Raw genomic sequence first — 17354 nt, 5'->3', positions numbered from 1 at the left:
ATCTCGAGTAAGAACTAAATCTAAACAATAAATATCTTTAGACCAGATATGAGAGACATGCAAAACATTATAGACACTCAGTCAGAGATTTCGAAGATAATAAAGGAAACGAGGTAATACGGAGCAAGACATGAAGCAGTTCTTGCTCCTGGAAAATACAAACACCAAGTTACAGAAATTGAAGAACAGATGAAGAAAAGATGAACATGCAAGAGAAGAGAGAAGAAGCAGGTGAAGAGTCCGGAAGAAAAGAAGATACAAAGAATAATGAGTTCTGGCAAAGTACAATAAATGAAAGAAGACTTCCAAGTCTTTTACGTAACCCCTTGATCAAAGGGTATTTTTGACCTTTTCCTCAATAGATCATTCCAGAAGCAGTCCACCTTTGTAGGATGCACCACACCACATGTAAGCCAAGCCCGAACCAATCACAACCACCCATCACAAGGTCTCTTGATCAACGGCTAGGATTGAAACACTTCTTATTGTCCTTGTAGTCCTTTTTACTTGTTGAGCAAACCTAGCAATAGATTAAATATGTAATTAGTTTTCATATAGTTTTCAATGAGAAATTAAAAGGCTTGAGCTTTACCTCATTCATTCTTCTTATGGTATCAGAGCAACTCTGATTTTTCCTGCTTCAAGCAAGCATTAATGGTTACTCCTATCATCAACTCCAGTAGCCCCTATCATCTTCCACCAAATGAGACTCCGGCCTTATCCCTCGTCTCACAAGCTCTTACCGGCCCTAATTACCACCAATGGTCTCGTGCCGTCAAGGTGGCTTTCATGTCTAAAAACAAATACGCCTTTGTCGATGGAACTATCAAAGCCCCTGCTTTGGACGATGCTATGTACAATCAATGGGAAAGATGCAACAATATGGTCATTTCATGGATACATCATGCCATCTCCCCCTCCATAGCTCGCAACATTATATGGTTGGACAAGGCTGATCAAATCTAGGCTGATTTGAAAGAACACTTCGCCCAAGCAGACTCGTTACGAATTCTGGAACTCCGAAGAGAGATCCATAGCCTGAAACAGGGAAATGGTATTGTTAATGAGTATTACACAAATCTGAAAATCCTTTACGATGAACTGTTAAACTTGCGGCCTATTCCCAAGTGTACATGTCGGCTTGCTTGCAGTTGCGGTGCCTTCAAGACCCTCCGAGACCAACAGGATGCGGACCAGGTGATCACTTTCCTGCAAGGACTGAATGAGTCCTACTCCACCGCCTGCTCTCAGATCCTCCTCATGGAGCCACTTCCTTCACTCAACAAAGTCTTCGCTTTGTCCCTCTAACACGAAAGGCAGATAGGCCTTGCGCCTGTCAAAAATGGAGAAGGAAGTGAAAGCAACCCATTCGCAGGATTTACAAACACATAAGACAGACAAAATAACAACCGCAACAATCCAAGGTATGCAAATCGCAAAAATAACAACAAGAGTTCATCCTTGTGCATCTTTTGTGGAAATACAGGTCACACTGAAGATATCTGTTTTAAAAAACATGGCTATCCCCTAAGTTATGGCAATCAAAACAAGGGAAGTAATTTCAGAACTACACAACCCAAGACGAATTCAACAACCAACCAAAACAGAGAAAGTGGTGATTCAGGTGAAGAAGACAACATACAGACCAACCTAGAACCTTTCTCTCTTACCAAGGAGCAGTACCAGACATTGGTTGCATTACTGCCACAAAATTGCTCAGGCAAAATTATAGCGACTAGTAGCAGTGTCAACACTTTTGCTAAAGGTGACAACTCTGGTATGATTCTAAACACTATCCCTGGAAAGCTTGTTAAACCTTACTGGATAATAGACACCGGAGCCACAGATCACATTGTATGCAATGTTAAGTTCTATATGACATACTCTAAGATAGACAACTGCTGGGTAAATTTGCCTAATGGGGACATAGTTAAGGCTGAATATGTTGGTACTGTCATGTTAAGCCTAGAACTCATCCTACATCATGCATTATGTATTCCCAATTTCGACTACAACTTGATATCGACCAGTAAATTACTAGACACTAGCAGGATGTGCATGGTTATAACTGGGTCTACGTGTGTGATACAGGATATCAGAAAATGGAAGAAGATTGGCTGGGCTAAGGAGCATGAGGGTCTCTATTATTTAGAACATCATATCCCTAGTATAGTTGATGAGCATTCTATATTATCAGTTAAGGCTAATGTATAGCATTTACGCTTTGGCCACCCCTCTTACGAGCGGTTAAAAGGCCTTCATCTATCCTGTAATGATTTTCATTCAATAAAAATTGCACCTTATGACATTTGTCAAAGGGCTAAGCAGAAAAAGGCATCATTTCCATTAAGTAATAGCAAGGCTAACGACATTTTTGACATTGTTCATGTTGACATTTGGGGACCAGTCAAGGAATCCTACTCACATGAACACTACTTCCTAACAATTCTTGACGACTATAACAGGTATATATGGATTTCCCTAATGAGCACCAAGGCCGACACAAGCATCACATTACAAAATTTCTGTAGCTACACCAACAGACAATTCAATAAAAGGGTCAAGGTTATACGCTCAGACAATGGTCCTGAGTTCCTCATGAAACACTTCTATGCAACGAATGGCATCATACATCAGACCTCATGTCGAGAGACACCACAACAGAACGCCAGGGTAGAACGCAAACACTTAGACATCATGAACACCACTCGTGCTATCATGTTTCAAAGTTCAATGCCTAAACACTACTGGCCTGAAGCAGTCAGTCATGCCGTTTATTTAATCAACAGGCTACCTTCAACACTAGTTCAAAAACAAACGCCTTATGAGCGCCTATATGGGGAGACGAGTAGCTTAAACAATCTCAACGTTTTCGGGTGCCTGGCTTATGCCACCACCCTTGACAGACACAAAACAAAGTTCACAGACATGGCTGTGAAGTATGCATTCTTAGGCTACTCTCACGGCATCAAAGGGTTCAAGCTGTTAAACTTAACTACTAACGTGGTTTTATTTTCCAAGAACGTAAAATTCTTCGAGCAACATTTTCCATTCTCAGACAATACAACCATGGCAAGGACATCATTTTGCAGCGACGAGAATCTAGACACCCTACATGCATCCCTTATTGACGATGACGATTTTCAACAAACCACAGAAGCAGAGCAAGTTTTCCAACATAACACACAAGATGTGGATGCAATACAGACCGAAAATGATAGTGACAATGAACTAGAAATTCAACTAGCAGCACAAACAATGGGTAGACCCACCAGAACAAGAAGGATTCCTACCTACTTACAAGACTATCACCTAGCTTTAGCCGCATGATCCTCTTTGCCTTGCCTCACCAACTCACCTCACGCCCTTTCCAAGCACCTCCCCTCTTCCAAATTCTCACCAGCCAAACAAGCCTTCCTCATCAACGTTGCTTGTCACAAAGAACCTGCATCATATAGAGAAGCCCAGTCAGATGACAACTGGAAACAAGCCATGAATATAGAGCTACTAGCTCTCGAAGCAAACCATACATGGGATTTAGTCCCCTTACCTGCAGGAAAACGACCCATTGGGTGCCGATGGGTTTACAAACTCAAGCATAAGGCCGACGACAACATTGCTTGTTTCAAAGCCCGCCTTGTGGCGAAGGGATATGCCCAGTAAGAGGGGGTCGATTTTACCGCCACCTTTGCACCAGTAGCAAAGTTCACCACCATCAGAATCATTCTAACATTAGCCATTGCAAAAAATTGGCACATCCATCAACTAGATATCAACAATGCTTACCTGCACGGTGAGCTTCATGACGATGTGTATATGTCTCTGCCCCTAGGGATCCGCAAGGCCACTCCTCCACTTGTTTGCAAGTTACGCAAGTCCCTCTATGGACTTCGACAGGCAGGCCACCAATGGAATGCAAAGCTTACCGCAACGGTCCAATAGATGTGATTCATTCAGTCCACGGCAGATCCCTCTCTTTTGTCCTAGTTCGGGGCTCTCACACAACCGTCTTGCTCATCTACGTCGATGATGTCATCCTTGTCGGAGATGACTTTCCGACCATCTCCCTTGCTAAACAGCATCTCGACACCTCTTTCAGCATCAAAGATCTTGGTGCTTTGCATTTCTTCTTGGGTTTTGAATTCTCCATAACCAAACAGAGCCTGCATATGTCACAAAGAAAGTACGTTTTAGAACTACTTCAAGATACACACTTTCTAGATTGTAAACTTGCCTCTTCCCCAGCCTTACCCAATCAGAAACCCAACCCTCACTCCACCGCTATCCCCGATATCACCCTATACAGACAGTTAATCGGCAAACTACTCTACCTTATCCACACACGGTCTGATATCTCATACATAGTCAACCACCTCTCCCAATCCCTTACCCAACCCACTACAGATGATATGAACAAAGTACACAGGGTTTTGCGTTACCTCAAAGGGACCATCGACTTGGGTCTCTTCTTTCCTACATGCAACAATCTCACTCTTCAGGCCTTTTTGGACTCCGACTGGGCTACTTGTTCCGTCACCCGCAAGTCCATTACCGACTATATCGTCTTCCTTGGATCCGCCGTTGTGTCTTGGCATTCCAAGAAACAGAGTACTGTCTCCCGGTCTTCCTCCGAGGCTGAATACCGAGCTATGGCCTCCACCTCCTGTGAATTCCACTGGATCACCAACCTCCTTCGCGATCTGCACCTCACTCCGACGACTTCTTCTCTTCTCTTCTATGATAACACCTCCGCCATGCATATTGCTTAGAACCCCATCTTCCATGAACGGACTAAACACATCGACATTGACTGTCATGTGATCCGCGAACGTGTCCAGTCCGGCCTCATCCGGTTGATGCCTATTTCATCGGCTCTCCAACTCGCCGATCTTTTTACCAAAACGCAACACTCTCCTCACTTGCGCTTTCTCATTGGCAAACTTGGCTTGCAAAATCCTTACGCAAGCCCAGTTTGAGGGAGGCTAATATGGAGCAAGACATGAAGCAGTTCTTGCTCTTGGAAAATACAAACACCAAGTTACAGAAATTGAAGAACAGATGAAGAAAAGATGAACATGCAAGAGAAGAGAGAAGAAGCAGGTGAAGAGTCCGGAAGAAAAGAAGATGCAAAGAATAATGAGTTCTGGCAAAGTACAATAAATGAAAGAAGACTTCCAAGTCTTTTACGTAACCCCTTGATCAAAGGGTATTTCTGACCTTTTCCTCAATAGATCATTCCAGAAGCAGTCCACCTTTGTAGGATGCACCACACCACATGTAAGCCAAGCCCGAACCAATCACAACCACCCATCACAAGGTCTCTTGATCAATGGTTAGGATTGAAACACTTGTTATTGTCCTTGTAGTCCTTTTTACTTGTTGAGCAAACCTAGCAATAGATTAATTATGTAATTAGTTTTCATATAGTTTTCAATGAGAAATTAAAAGGCTTGAGCTTTACTTCATTCATTTGTCTTACGAGACATAAAGAGCAGAGAAAATAGTCATATGGCTTAAAGGCCCAAAGCCCTTTATATATGACTTTTAAGTAACCCTAATTAGGTAGAATTAATATATTAGGAAGGAATCAAATATATATATATATATATATATATATATAGAGGAAGGAATCTCTAATCTAAATAGAAAAATAACTCCCTTCAATGTAGGATAGACAAATATTTGTTTAGGATGTTTTTTTTAATCAATTTAGGATGTTACAACCCCTTTAAAATCGTTCAATCCCATTGAGGGTGGAACATTTTTGCGATGTAAAACTAAGCAAATATAAAAGATTTGCATCTACACTGTACTAATGATAAATCATGAAAATAATGTCTAGAGGATGCAATAAAAATAGCTCTGAACTGTACATAATATTTATAAAATATGAGAAATGTGGCTCATAAAATTTGAATAGAGTTTGATTTCATAAAAACAAACGTAATAGACTGATCTATTTAGATGTCCCAAAAAAAAAAGTCATGCTTTTACTAAATTAGAAATATAAGGTATAACAAATACAGTAAGTGTTTACTTATCATGATATTGTATGCAGTGCCAATCTCAAAATGTTATTTGTTTATTTTTAGCGGATATACATTTTACATTTCATATCCGTTCCATTTAATTCGTGGATACCTTCACATATTAAAAATTAATATATAAAATAAAAAATATTACAAATTTAACAAAATATAAATTTAATAAATCATCAATCTATAATTGAACAAATCATAAATATATTCTATTTATTTATAATAATTTTGTCCATCTTTTGAAAATTAAGATTCAAGTGCAGAGTTTACATAAAAAAAAAAAAAAACAAGATTAAAGTGTAGAAAAAGTTGCTTTTATCAGTCAAGGAAAAAACATTTAATTTCTTCTTTCTTTATCTTCCCTAACCATGGATGTGGAATAGTAAATAAATAATCACTAATTATATGTATAGCTTGGAAAAAAAAAATCAAATTAATTGGTAAAGAAATCACATGGAATGGCTAAATCAAGATGATAGTTCCGTAGAAGGCAACAGCATGTGTTTTTGTCAGTTTCTGCAACTTTTATTTTTCTAAATTTTCATTAAGTTATGATTCATCGGTCTACTCTACTTGAATAATAAAAGAAAAGAAAACAGCAGTTCTATCTATGGAATCATCAGGTGCGGAAATTAGCTTTGGAAAATCAATAATCGTACCTAGCGTTCAAGAGCTGGTGAATGATTCCGTCGTGAAGATCCCTCCTCGCTATGAAAGATTCGATCAAGATTCTGTTGGGTCTTCTCTTTTATCAGTTCCTGTAATTGATCTTCAGAGACTTTCTGCTAAAGATTCCATGGATTCTGAGTTGCAGATGTTGGATTCTGCTTGCAAACACTGGGGTTTCTTCCAGGTAACTCTTTCACTTTCAATTCATTATCAATTGCTTTCGGTCCCCAAATTTTGATTGCATTTCGCACCTGGTGATTTAGGGCCCTTTGACTCACCTGTCATGGCTGTCGGTAGATATTATTTCATATTAGTTGCCACAGCTCAGTTGTTTCTAATTTTTACAATGGTAAAACTAATATTTGAGGTTAAATTTCATCAATGATGTACAATTTTGCTCCATTTCACACTTTGGTGTACAACTTCAATTTGTCTCACTAATATGTACGAACTTATTGTATGACTGGTTAAAATGACCGGTCAACGCGAGTCAACGCGCCACATTATCATTTTTTCATTTCTCCATTTAAAAATATAGAATCCCTAAAATTCAAATGTCTAAAATACCTTTATTCTTTAAGGGCTTTCCATTCATCTTCTTCCTCCATCTCCTTCTCTCTCTCCAAATCTTCTTCCCTTATTTTCTTTCTCTATCTACTATATATATATATATATTTTTTTTTTTTTGTCTCTTCTCTATCTTACAATTTTTTTTCTTTTAGAAATACCCCTTTTGAATAGAGAGAAAATCTAAAAAGAGTAAACATTAGATCTAAGAACAACAATGGATAACACAATGGATAAACTTCATCTTCTTCCATTTTTATGTTTATTTTGTTTTTCCAGAATAAGTAAAACCAATTTTTAAAAATTATGTATAAATCTTAATTTGAAAAGACTTAGATAGATAGGTAGTGGGTTTACCTTTTTTTCTTTGCTGTAATATTCATTTCAATTCTCCTTTTTAGGTCTTGCTTCATCTTTAAATTTTCAAACTACTCTATTTATTCTTAATGTTGTTTTTTTTTTCTTTCTTAATCGTTTTCTTCCTATCTATTTTTTTGTTGGAATCTTTAAACAAAGACTATTTGTAAGTTAGAGAAAAAACATTGAGATTTTAGGAATACTGACTATTATGATGCAATTTTTAATATCACTATCTTTAAAATATAGGAGAGAAGAGATGTAAAGAAGAAGAGAAAAAACAAAATTAAACATTCAAATTTAAGGAAAGTTAAAAGAGACAAAAAAAAAATACAGTAGAGAGAGAAAGAAAATAAGGGAAGAAGATTTGGAGAGAGAAAGAGATGGAGGAAGAAGATGAAGAGATAGATGGAAGGCCCTTAAAGAATAAGGATATTTTAGACGTTTGAATTTTAGGAATTCCACATTTTCAAATGAAGTAATGAAAAAATGATGATATGGCGCGTTGGTTGTACACCATTGATGAAATTTATCCTCCTTGATTCCAATTTTAATGGATTGAACTGTGAACTTTTATTTCATTTAGACTTTTGATCCTTTTTAAATTTTTTTTTTATTAAGACAACTGTTTGGGATATTTGATAGTTGTGAACATATAAATGTTAAAAAATGTATTACTTATCTTATTTTGACAGTTCGGAAATGAAATAAATATCACTTTATCAGCAAACTTTTATGTTTAAAATTGATTTTACTCGTTATCAACTTATCATAATCAAAAGCCATAACATTCATAAAAATTTGGATAATATCTCCAAAAAAGTTATAAAGATTTAATTTATCTCAATTGTCCGATTAAAGTCACTTGAAACGTTTTCTTATCATCTTCTCGCTTGAGTTACTGACATGGTGGTATGGATTAATGACGAATGAGTTAGCTTTAGTTATAAACTAACAAAAAGGTTTATTTTCTAGTTAAACTAGAAGAAGTTAATGCCAATATTCACGGTCCAAACCCGTAGGAATTCATTAAATCTCCTGTTGTTGAAAGGATTAACCTAACACAAAACTCTCAAAGAGAAGATATATTTTTTATTAATAAAAAAATATTCTTTCTTACAAATAAGAAGGCTTACATAGGTCTCCCAATTAAAATGTAAAGACACAACTACCCTAGCTAGAGTTACAACCCAATAAAGAAAGGTAGGGATAGGATCGGAAAGGGATGTCAAAATGACATTTAGAGAAATATCAGAATTCTAGCAGCATTGTCCCTCCTGTGCCCTATCCAATTTTGGCTGAACATCCATGCCACACAGCGTATGGCCTTCGGCTCTTTGATTCACTCGTCATGTGTGCAGAGCAGGGCACACGCTGAGTGAATTAACTCAGGAGCCCCTTGCTGTCACAAGAGCTACACACGATGTGTGGGGCAATTTTTCCACACGTTCGCCTTCGCTTCGTATCTCACACGACTTCCTTCGCCTTGATCCAGATCCTTGAAGGAGATGCCTGCATCACGTGGCAGCTAATCATCAACTATTGTCAAAATAGACACCATATTTTACCATTAAAGAACAATATCTATCTAGAAATATATTTTGAAGGAATGTTGTAAAATAACAAAAAGCTGAAACTTTATACAAGAATAATTGAATGTTGAACTTCTATTTCAGGAATTAATATATCAGCAAAATGAATGTAAATAATAGTAGTCATTATCTTCATAATAGTAAGGATTGTAAAACGTTTTCAAAGCAACTCTAATGAGAATGTGATTTGAAAATGTTCAAAGTGATTTTATTAGGACAAACAAAAGCAAACTAAGTGATTTTATTAAAACAATGTAACTATTTGTGACATTTTAGGAACATTGTCTGAACTTTTATGGATGACGGTGCTAATTACCCCATCAAAGGCTTAATGTGATAGAAATCAAGGATTGATTTGAAAGACTAGGAGCTCAATTACTGGAGTTTGTTATTTTCAATCAAATCGCAGGTTGTGAATCATGGAGTAAGCAATAATTTACTAGAAGAATTGAAGTTGGAAGTAGAGAAATTCTTCAAACTTCCATATGAAGAGAAGAAGAAACTATGGCAGCAGCCAGATAACCACGAAGGTTTCGGTCAGCTATTTGTGGTATCTGAGGACCAAAAGCTTGACTGGTCTGACATGTTCTACCTCACCACTCTACCTTATAATCTCAGGATGAATCACCTCTTCAACAACCTTCCTCCCAACCTCAGGTTTATCATCTAGCTCAATCACATAAATTAAACCTTCCTGATATTTGTATATTCATGAATTTTGGTTGCAGAGAGACATTGGAAACTTACTGCACTGAAACCAAAAGGGTAGCCATGGAAATGTTATGTCACATGGCAGAAGCTTTGAAGATGGATGTTAAAGAAATGAGAGAGTTATTTAATGATGGTGTTCAATCAATGAGAATGAATTATTATCCACCATGTCCTGAACCGGATAAAGCTATTGGGTTTGCTCCACATTCTGATGCTGATGCTTTAACAATCCTGTTTCAGTTAGATGAAACTCAAGGACTTCAAATCCGAAAAGATGGGAAATGGCTTCCTATTAGACCACTACCAAATGCTTTTGTTGTCAACATTGGAGACATCATGGAGGTAATCATTTTCACTTACATCTTGCCAAAAAGTATATAAAATGCATTCATAGATCTCTAATTAGTTAAAAGATATGAACAACTGTTTGATTCAATTGGAATTGGACAATTCTAGAGTAATTACAAGTATTTGAAGCTAAGAATTTGTTTCGGTCTAACCATTGCGTTAGAGATATAAAAGAGTTCGAGTCTAGACACTAGAAGACGTCAATAAAGTTTGGAAAACACACACCGACTAGAAAATCTAAGAGAATAATAAAAAGAAAAACGGATGAAGAATGAATAATTGCATCAATTTTGATAAGGTCAACACGCTGAACTAGCTCAAAATGCTAGCAACGCACTGTTTTGTTTTCCACGAACTTGTCGAGCAGCTCTATGAGCTGGAGTTACAGGCAGATTCAGGTGTTTTCCTCTTTTGTGTAAAGTTTATTATGGGATTGAGTTTAGCTTGTGGTTTAAGTCTTACAAAAGTGCTTCTAAAGCGAGAAAAAAATGTATGAACATTGTTGGGTTTTCGAGACAAAAGCAACCATGAGGTTTGGATTGAGTGGTACAGAGTCATTGATTGTCAGATATGAGGTTCCATTCCCCACTGAATTAAAATTTAGCTCTTATTGTTAGGTAACCTGTAAACTATATAATAAGTCCTGGTCGAGGTTTGTGGTTATTGTTAAACAAAATCCTATCCGATCCGATTCCTAACAATTGTGATTGGTTTTGGTATGCAGATAGTGAGCAATGGTGTGTATAAGAGCATTGAGCACAGGGCAACAGTGAATTCAGAAAAAGAAAGACTATCGATAGCAACCTTCTATAGTTCAAAACTAGACGCTGTGTTGGGACCTGCAAACAGCCTTATTGGCCCTCATAACCCACCAATATTTACGCAAGTGCCATTGGACAAGTATTTCAAGGAATTTTTTGCTAGAAAATTGAATGGCAAGTCTTTTCTTGATTTCATGAGAGTAGCAGATGCAGAAAACATGTGAATACAATAAGAGTAATGATTAACACGGGTGTGTTAATCGGAATGCAGATTTTATAGTCAAAGGTGAAATTCTTGGATGGTTAAGAAATAAAATACAGTGAGTGTAGATCATCATGAGAACTACTGCTTGTGAATTGAAGTGGTTATCTTATATTGTCTGAATTCTTACACAGTTACCAATAATAAGTTCGTCTATGCAGGGAAAATATTGTGCAGGAAAATATTGTGTTTAGCAACAATACTGAAAAATATTTTACGGTGTTTGGCTACAACACTGTAAAATATTTTCCAACCACTAAAAACGTGAAAAAACACATAAAAAATGTGAAATTTTGTTAAAATCACAAAAAATGAAAAAATGCGAAAATCATGAAAAGTAAAAAAATATTAAAAACATGGAAAAAAGTGGGAAACCACGAAAATGTGAAAAAAAAATTAATATTAAAAACACGAAAAAGTTTTGTCACATTTTTGGTATTTTTTGTACGTTTTCTTGTGTTATTAACGTTATTATGTTTTTTAGATTTTTTCTTCATTTTTTCGTGTTTTCACGTTTAGTTTTTCGGTTTTTCGGTTTTTCACTTTTTCTTTTTTTCACGTTTTTGTTTTGCACATTTTATTACTTTTTCGTGTTATTCACGTTTTCATGTTTTTTGTATTTTTCACGTTTTTGTGTTTTTTACGTTTTCGTATTTCGTTTGCATTTTTCGTCTTTTCATGTTTATTGGGTTTTTCACTTATTGTCACGTTTTTGTGTTTTATCATTTTTCGCGTTTTTGTGTTTTCGTATTTTTTCACATTTTCGTTTTTTTTTTGTATTTTTCACGTTTTTGTATAATTCGTTTTTTCTCACTTTTTCGCGTTCATGTTTTGTGCCTTTTCATGTGTTTTTTTTTTGCGTTTTTGTGTTTTTCACGTTTGTTCACCTTTTCATTTTTTTTATGGGGTTTTTTCCATATTCTCGTGTTTTGTAACGTTTTGACGTTATTCATGTTTTTTCGTGTTTCATATTTTTGTATTTTTATATTTTTAATGTTTTTTCCATTTTTTTCTAGACATGTATATTTTGGAGAAAATGTTTTACCCTTTTGAAAGAGGTAAAACATTTTCCCTTATTTCTTCCATCATTTTCCATTGACTTGCAACTCATTTTCTTTTAACTTATTTTTATGTCCAAACAAACAGTGGAAAATTGGGAAAATATTTTCCTACATAATATTTTCCCCAAACAAACGGGGCCTTAAAGTGTATTATTGTTCCTGAAACTGAGGATGGCCCAATCATGTTTTGTTCAGAAATAACAATGGGTTGTGGGCTGGTGGCAACTCAAGTAAAAGGCAACACAAAGTGGGCTATGTTTACCATTTTAATTAAACTCAAATCAAGATATTAAATAGCTTCTACTCTAGATAAAACTAAAGCCCCCTCTAGAAATTAAAATAAAAACTATTCTTGATATCAGTTTAAATTTAGGGTTAAGGTACAAAAAATACTCCTAACGTTTTGGATCAGGAACAATTTTACCCCTAACATTTAAAATGGTGCAATTTTGCCTCTAATTATAGTCAAGAGCAATTTTACCCCTAACTTTGGTAATTTGGATCAATTTGAGACACTATTATAAAACACATATATTTTGTTCATTATTTTGCACCAATTCATTCTAAAAAAAGGATTTCATGTTTTTTGTAATTTAATAATAGAATTGGAGATTAATATTTATAAACTCGGTGAATTTTTTGAATTTTTTTTGTCTAATTCGTACAAAAGACAATATTTTTTTTTATTTTTTTCACATCCCAACATATGTTTATGATTTGTTACTGATAAAATGACGCACTTGTGAAGTGTAGATGATAAGATTCATGACCGAGAAGACAGTTTGATGAATTATTTTTGAAATTGACCCAATTTATCAACGTTAGGGGTAAAATTGCTATTGGCTACAAAAGTTAGGGGTAAAATTGCACCATTTTAGACGTTAGGGGTAAAATTGCTCCTGACCCAAAACGTTAGGGTATTTTTGCACCTTAATCCTTATATTTTTAAGTGTCGGTTTAGAATGGACTAAAAATATATTCTTAGTAAAAAAAATTTATTTGACCATTTGATTTTGTTTCATAGAATTTACAATTGGTGGAACACGGATTTTTTATTAATTTAATTTAGGAATAATTATTTCATAATTATTTTTTTTAATCTCAAAATTAGCATTGTCATTGCTATTGATCATTTGTTTCAGATTTCATGTGAAAAATATAAAAACAATAAAAAAAAGGGGAAATGTGAAAAGCAGAAAAAATGAAAAAAATGGATAGTAACGTAGAATTCTCAATTGGAGACAATATATACAGACTAGTCCCCATAGTTATATTAATTCTGAATATGTCAAAAGGTCCAAAACAATTAGATTAATCTCTCTAGTTATATTAATTATTCAATGATAAATGGTTGGGATAAAGATAAAAATATGATAGTCGAGAATTATTATTCAATGTTTGGTACGTAAGATAGAGATAGGGATAAAATAATACATTTTACTATTTTAACCTTATTTAAACTACATAACATTAATTTGAGAGATAAGATGGACTTTTCCATCCTATTAAAATCGCAGGAGCTTATCCCACTTCCTTATACCACCCCCTCCTGGGTACAGGATTTGAGGGATAAGAGTCTTATCCCTCATCTGTCTCACTCTTCTATCTTCTAAACAAGCACAGGATAACTTATCTCGTATTTTTTATCCATATCCCACCTCCTATATCCCTTCTAACAAACGTCCCGTAATTGTCAAGGAAAAATGATATTCCTGAAATATAGGGTGAATTAATAATTAATTAATTTAAAATAAATAGAAACCATTTGTGATTAAATAAAGTTCTCTCAAATCTATGAAAAAAACAAAACCGCCAAATTCACATTTTTGGAATGAATCAAAAGTCTTGCTTTCTTTTTCTATTTGCTCTGAATCTGCATAGAGATGAATTTTTTTGAAGATGATGCTATGCTCTTTTACCAACAAATTTTAGATTCTATTACTTCATTTTAAAAAGCAATGAAATGCTTAGAAAAACGAAAGGGCAAAGGAAGGAGGAAAGAAAACAGAAAAGGTAATGAATTGACAAAAGTAAAATAAAGTATTTGAGTTTTTGTTAGCATTAAGATAAAGAAATCAAAATAATTAATTTGTAAAATTTTAAGCAAAATGATGCTTGATGTAATTTCTCCTATTTTCCCATAAAAAGAAGGGTAAAATAGATAAATATCATAATTAAGTAAAAAAGTACAACTAAGTTATATCACCAAACTTAATTTTTAATATGTCATTATTCTCTATATATTATGATTTTACGTTATAATTTAAAAAAATAAAAAATTAGACTTTATTGTAAGGTTGTATTTTGAACTACAAAACTAACTATTTTATTTATATTATTTCATCAACCAAATATAAAAATAGTTATTTCTAAAGAATAACTATCCTATTGCTCGGTGATACCTATTTTATTCCATTTTATTTCAATCCATGAACCAAACAATAGCTTAATTAAGGAGTATTTTGTTTACTCAATTTTCTCCTATTGTTTGTGTTTTTTGGTGTTTGATTAGAGAACCGTCATAGAATGAAAAATAATATTTTTCAATAACAAACAACAAACTATAACAGCAAACAAAAAATAATAAGAGAGTGTTTGTTTCAGCTTTTCGGATGAGGGTTTAGCGTTTCACTCCAAACCGCAGGAAATATAGCGTTTGGTTAGATTTATATAACCGCAGCGGTTAGCATTTTTTCCTGCAAACTGCAGTGTTTTGGAGCGTTTCACGAAAAGCTTCTATTTGGAGGTTTTCATAAACAGTTGCTTGTAGTTAGTTGTTATTGACAGAATTATTCTTCTTATTTCCACAAATATGTTTATTCTTTAATATTATTTATATTTATACAACATAATTACCGGAAAACAAGGTTTTGTTGCGTTCAATAAATTTTTTATTTTTTTATATACAGTAAAACCTCTCTAAATTAATAATGTTGGGACCATGTAATTTTATTAATTTAGAGAGTTATTAATTAATCGATAAATTAATAATTATTAATATATAGAGTGATTTTAATTTTTTTTAAATAAATTTTAAATTACTAATTCAAATAAAGTTTTTTTCTAAAATCAATGAACAAATAAAATTAAATGTGCATTATATAAGTTAATTGAACTTGGAAGTTCATTGTATTAGATGCTATAAATCTTGCATTCTCATCTTGGAAAATAGATATCAAACAATCGACAATAGCAAATTGTTTCAAAAATTGCAAAACCCGTACACGGGATGAATCTGTCACAACGAATTGAGAGGAAGCAACCACTGAAGACGTTCATGGACTTGAGGGAATCATTGGTCAGCTTGGATACCGCAATCCAATGGATTTCAATCAAATATTGGATTATCCAGGTGAAAACAATGAATGCTCATAAGTCTAAAGTTTTGAAAAAATTGTGTCGAGCGTTATGTAAAATTCAATTGAGGATGAAGTTGGGGATGATTGGGTACCTTTGAAACCAGTCACAAGAAAGGAAGCAATTATAACATCATCCACCACTCTATACAATTTTTTGTTACAATTTGACTAGGATACATCAGAACTTTTGAATGCACTAAGAATAGTTAGAGATGAAATTCAACTAGATTTAAATTTCAAGAAAAAACAAAATATTATAGATTCATATTTTGCTAAATTATTCTAAGTATGTATATCTATATATATTTCACATATGTATTTGAGAAATTATTAATTTATAGAGGTAATAATACAATGTATTTATAAAGGGTTGTTCCAGAAAATTATTATCTTATTAATTTATTAAAATTGATTATTTTTTGAATTGGCCCAAGTCGGGACCAGAATAAATTATTATTTTAAAGAGTTTATTAATTTATCGAGTATTAATTTATCGAGTTTTTACTGTAGATTATTTTTATTAATTTATGTAACACATTTTTTATTTTATAATAGGATAATATGCAAAAATACTCCCAACATTTATAGCTAGGAGCAATTTTACCCTTAACGTCTAAAATGGTGCAATTATACCCCTAATTTTGGCAGCCAAAAATAATTTTACCCATAATATTGATAAGTTGGGTCAATTTGAGAAATAATTTATTAAACTGTCTTCTCGGTAGGGATGACAACGGGTAGGGTACCCGCGGGTAGTGTCAATCTCAATCCCAAACCCTTACCCGTTTATTTTTTAATTACCCGTACCCGTCCCACTACCCTAACAACGGATCAGCCGGCCGGGTCTACGAATCTATTCTAACTATCAAAAAATTCCTAGAATTTTGGGCGGGATGGGCATTGTAATTCTTTCTACTTCTCGGGGTATACTGACCCATCGAGAAAGAGAACTGACTAATCCTAAGGCAAAAGGTCAAGAAACTCAACGCCACTATTCTTGAAGAACTTGGAGTCGGGCCAACGGGTATATTTTTCTCATCCCATACCCTTCCCATTTAATTTGTGGGTATCCACGGGTACCCTTACCCATTAAGAATCAATAAATAAAATAAAAAATATTACAAATTTAACAAAGTATAAATTTAATAAATCATTTATCTAAAAATTGAACCTTAATCAATAAGAATAAATAGCTTAGTGGTATCACTTAATGGTTGAAAAATAAAAGGTTGTGGTTTAAAATCACAAATATTACATCTAAAAAACAATAATTTTGTTAATATATAAAAGAGTTAACCCTTGGGGGCATTCCCATACCCGTCCCATTACCCTAACGGGTAATTATTTTGATCACATACCCTTCCCATACCCTTTTATACAGGGTACGGGTAGTCCTATTAGGGTCGGGTAGTGCCGGATACCCGCGGGTACACTACCCGTTACCATCCCTACTTCTTGGTCATGAATATTGTCATCCACACTTCACATGTGCATGATTTTATCATCGTTAGTAACAGATCACAAACATATGATTAGACGTGAACTTTTTTTCAGAGGATACAAAAATATATTGTCTTTTGTACGACTTGGACAAAAAAAATCCAATATTTCATCAAATTTATAAATATT

At 34.3% G+C, this 17354-nt stretch overlaps 2 protein-coding genes across 7 annotated transcripts; one reads left to right on the top strand and one right to left on the bottom strand.

Annotated features, from left to right (window-relative positions):
- Positions 1–340: 340 nt before the first annotated feature.
- Positions 341–6835, bottom strand: LOC136232037 (uncharacterized). Of its 6 annotated transcripts, none has more exons than XM_066021076.1 (5): positions 6698–6835; positions 4440–5389; positions 1134–4163; positions 593–1038; positions 341–520 (listed from the first exon to the last, which is right to left on the bottom strand). In XM_066021076.1, exons 2-3 carry the CDS (start codon positions 4815–4817, stop codon positions 3984–3986), a joined length of 558 nt encoding a protein of 185 aa, XP_065877148.1. In that variant the 5' UTR covers positions 4818–5389; positions 6698–6835; the 3' UTR covers positions 341–520; positions 593–1038; positions 1134–3983. The 6 variants fall into 6 exon arrangements, 5 of the variants coding, with proteins under 5 accessions (XP_065877148.1, XP_065877146.1, XP_065877147.1 ...); XM_066021074.1 differs by having other exon boundaries at positions 593–3445; positions 3551–4163; XM_066021075.1 differs by having other exon boundaries at positions 593–3686; positions 3787–4163.
- Positions 6463–11424, top strand: LOC136232035 (protein SRG1-like). The gene is made up of 4 exons (XM_066021072.1): positions 6463–6891; positions 9633–9880; positions 9952–10276; positions 11007–11424. The coding sequence occupies exons 1-4, from the start codon at positions 6649–6651 to the stop codon at positions 11265–11267; spliced, it is 1077 nt and encodes a 358-aa protein (XP_065877144.1). The 5' UTR covers positions 6463–6648; the 3' UTR covers positions 11268–11424.
- Positions 11425–17354: the final 5930 nt, after the last annotated feature.

The sequence above is a fragment of the Euphorbia lathyris genome, chromosome 6, assembly GCF_963576675.1.
Source record: "Euphorbia lathyris chromosome 6, ddEupLath1.1, whole genome shotgun sequence".
NCBI classification, from domain to species: domain Eukaryota; kingdom Viridiplantae; phylum Streptophyta; class Magnoliopsida; order Malpighiales; family Euphorbiaceae; genus Euphorbia; species Euphorbia lathyris.
The sequence above is the reverse complement of the archived record's forward strand: the minus strand, read 5'-3'. Positions and strand labels throughout refer to the sequence as shown.

What these genes read in the sequence shown, in the direction of transcription:
- LOC136232037 (XM_066021073.1), bottom strand. Translation starts at nt 4,817, where the DNA reads ATGACAGTCAATGTCGATGTGTTTAGTCCGTTCATGGAAGATGGGGTT. An exon ending in AAGTCGATGGTCCCTTTGAG is followed by an intron (nt 4,164 to 4,439) that starts GTAACGCAAAAC and finishes TGACATATGCAG; the next exon opens with GCTCTGTTTGGTTATGGAGA.
- LOC136232035 (XM_066021072.1), top strand. Translation starts at nt 6,649, where the DNA reads ATGGAATCATCAGGTGCGGAAATTAGCTTTGGAAAATCAATAATCGTA. An exon ending in AACACTGGGGTTTCTTCCAG is followed by an intron (nt 6,892 to 9,632) that starts GTAACTCTTTCA and finishes ATCAAATCGCAG; the next exon opens with GTTGTGAATCATGGAGTAAG. An exon ending in AACCTTCCTCCCAACCTCAG is followed by an intron (nt 9,881 to 9,951) that starts GTTTATCATCTA and finishes TTTTGGTTGCAG; the next exon opens with AGAGACATTGGAAACTTACT.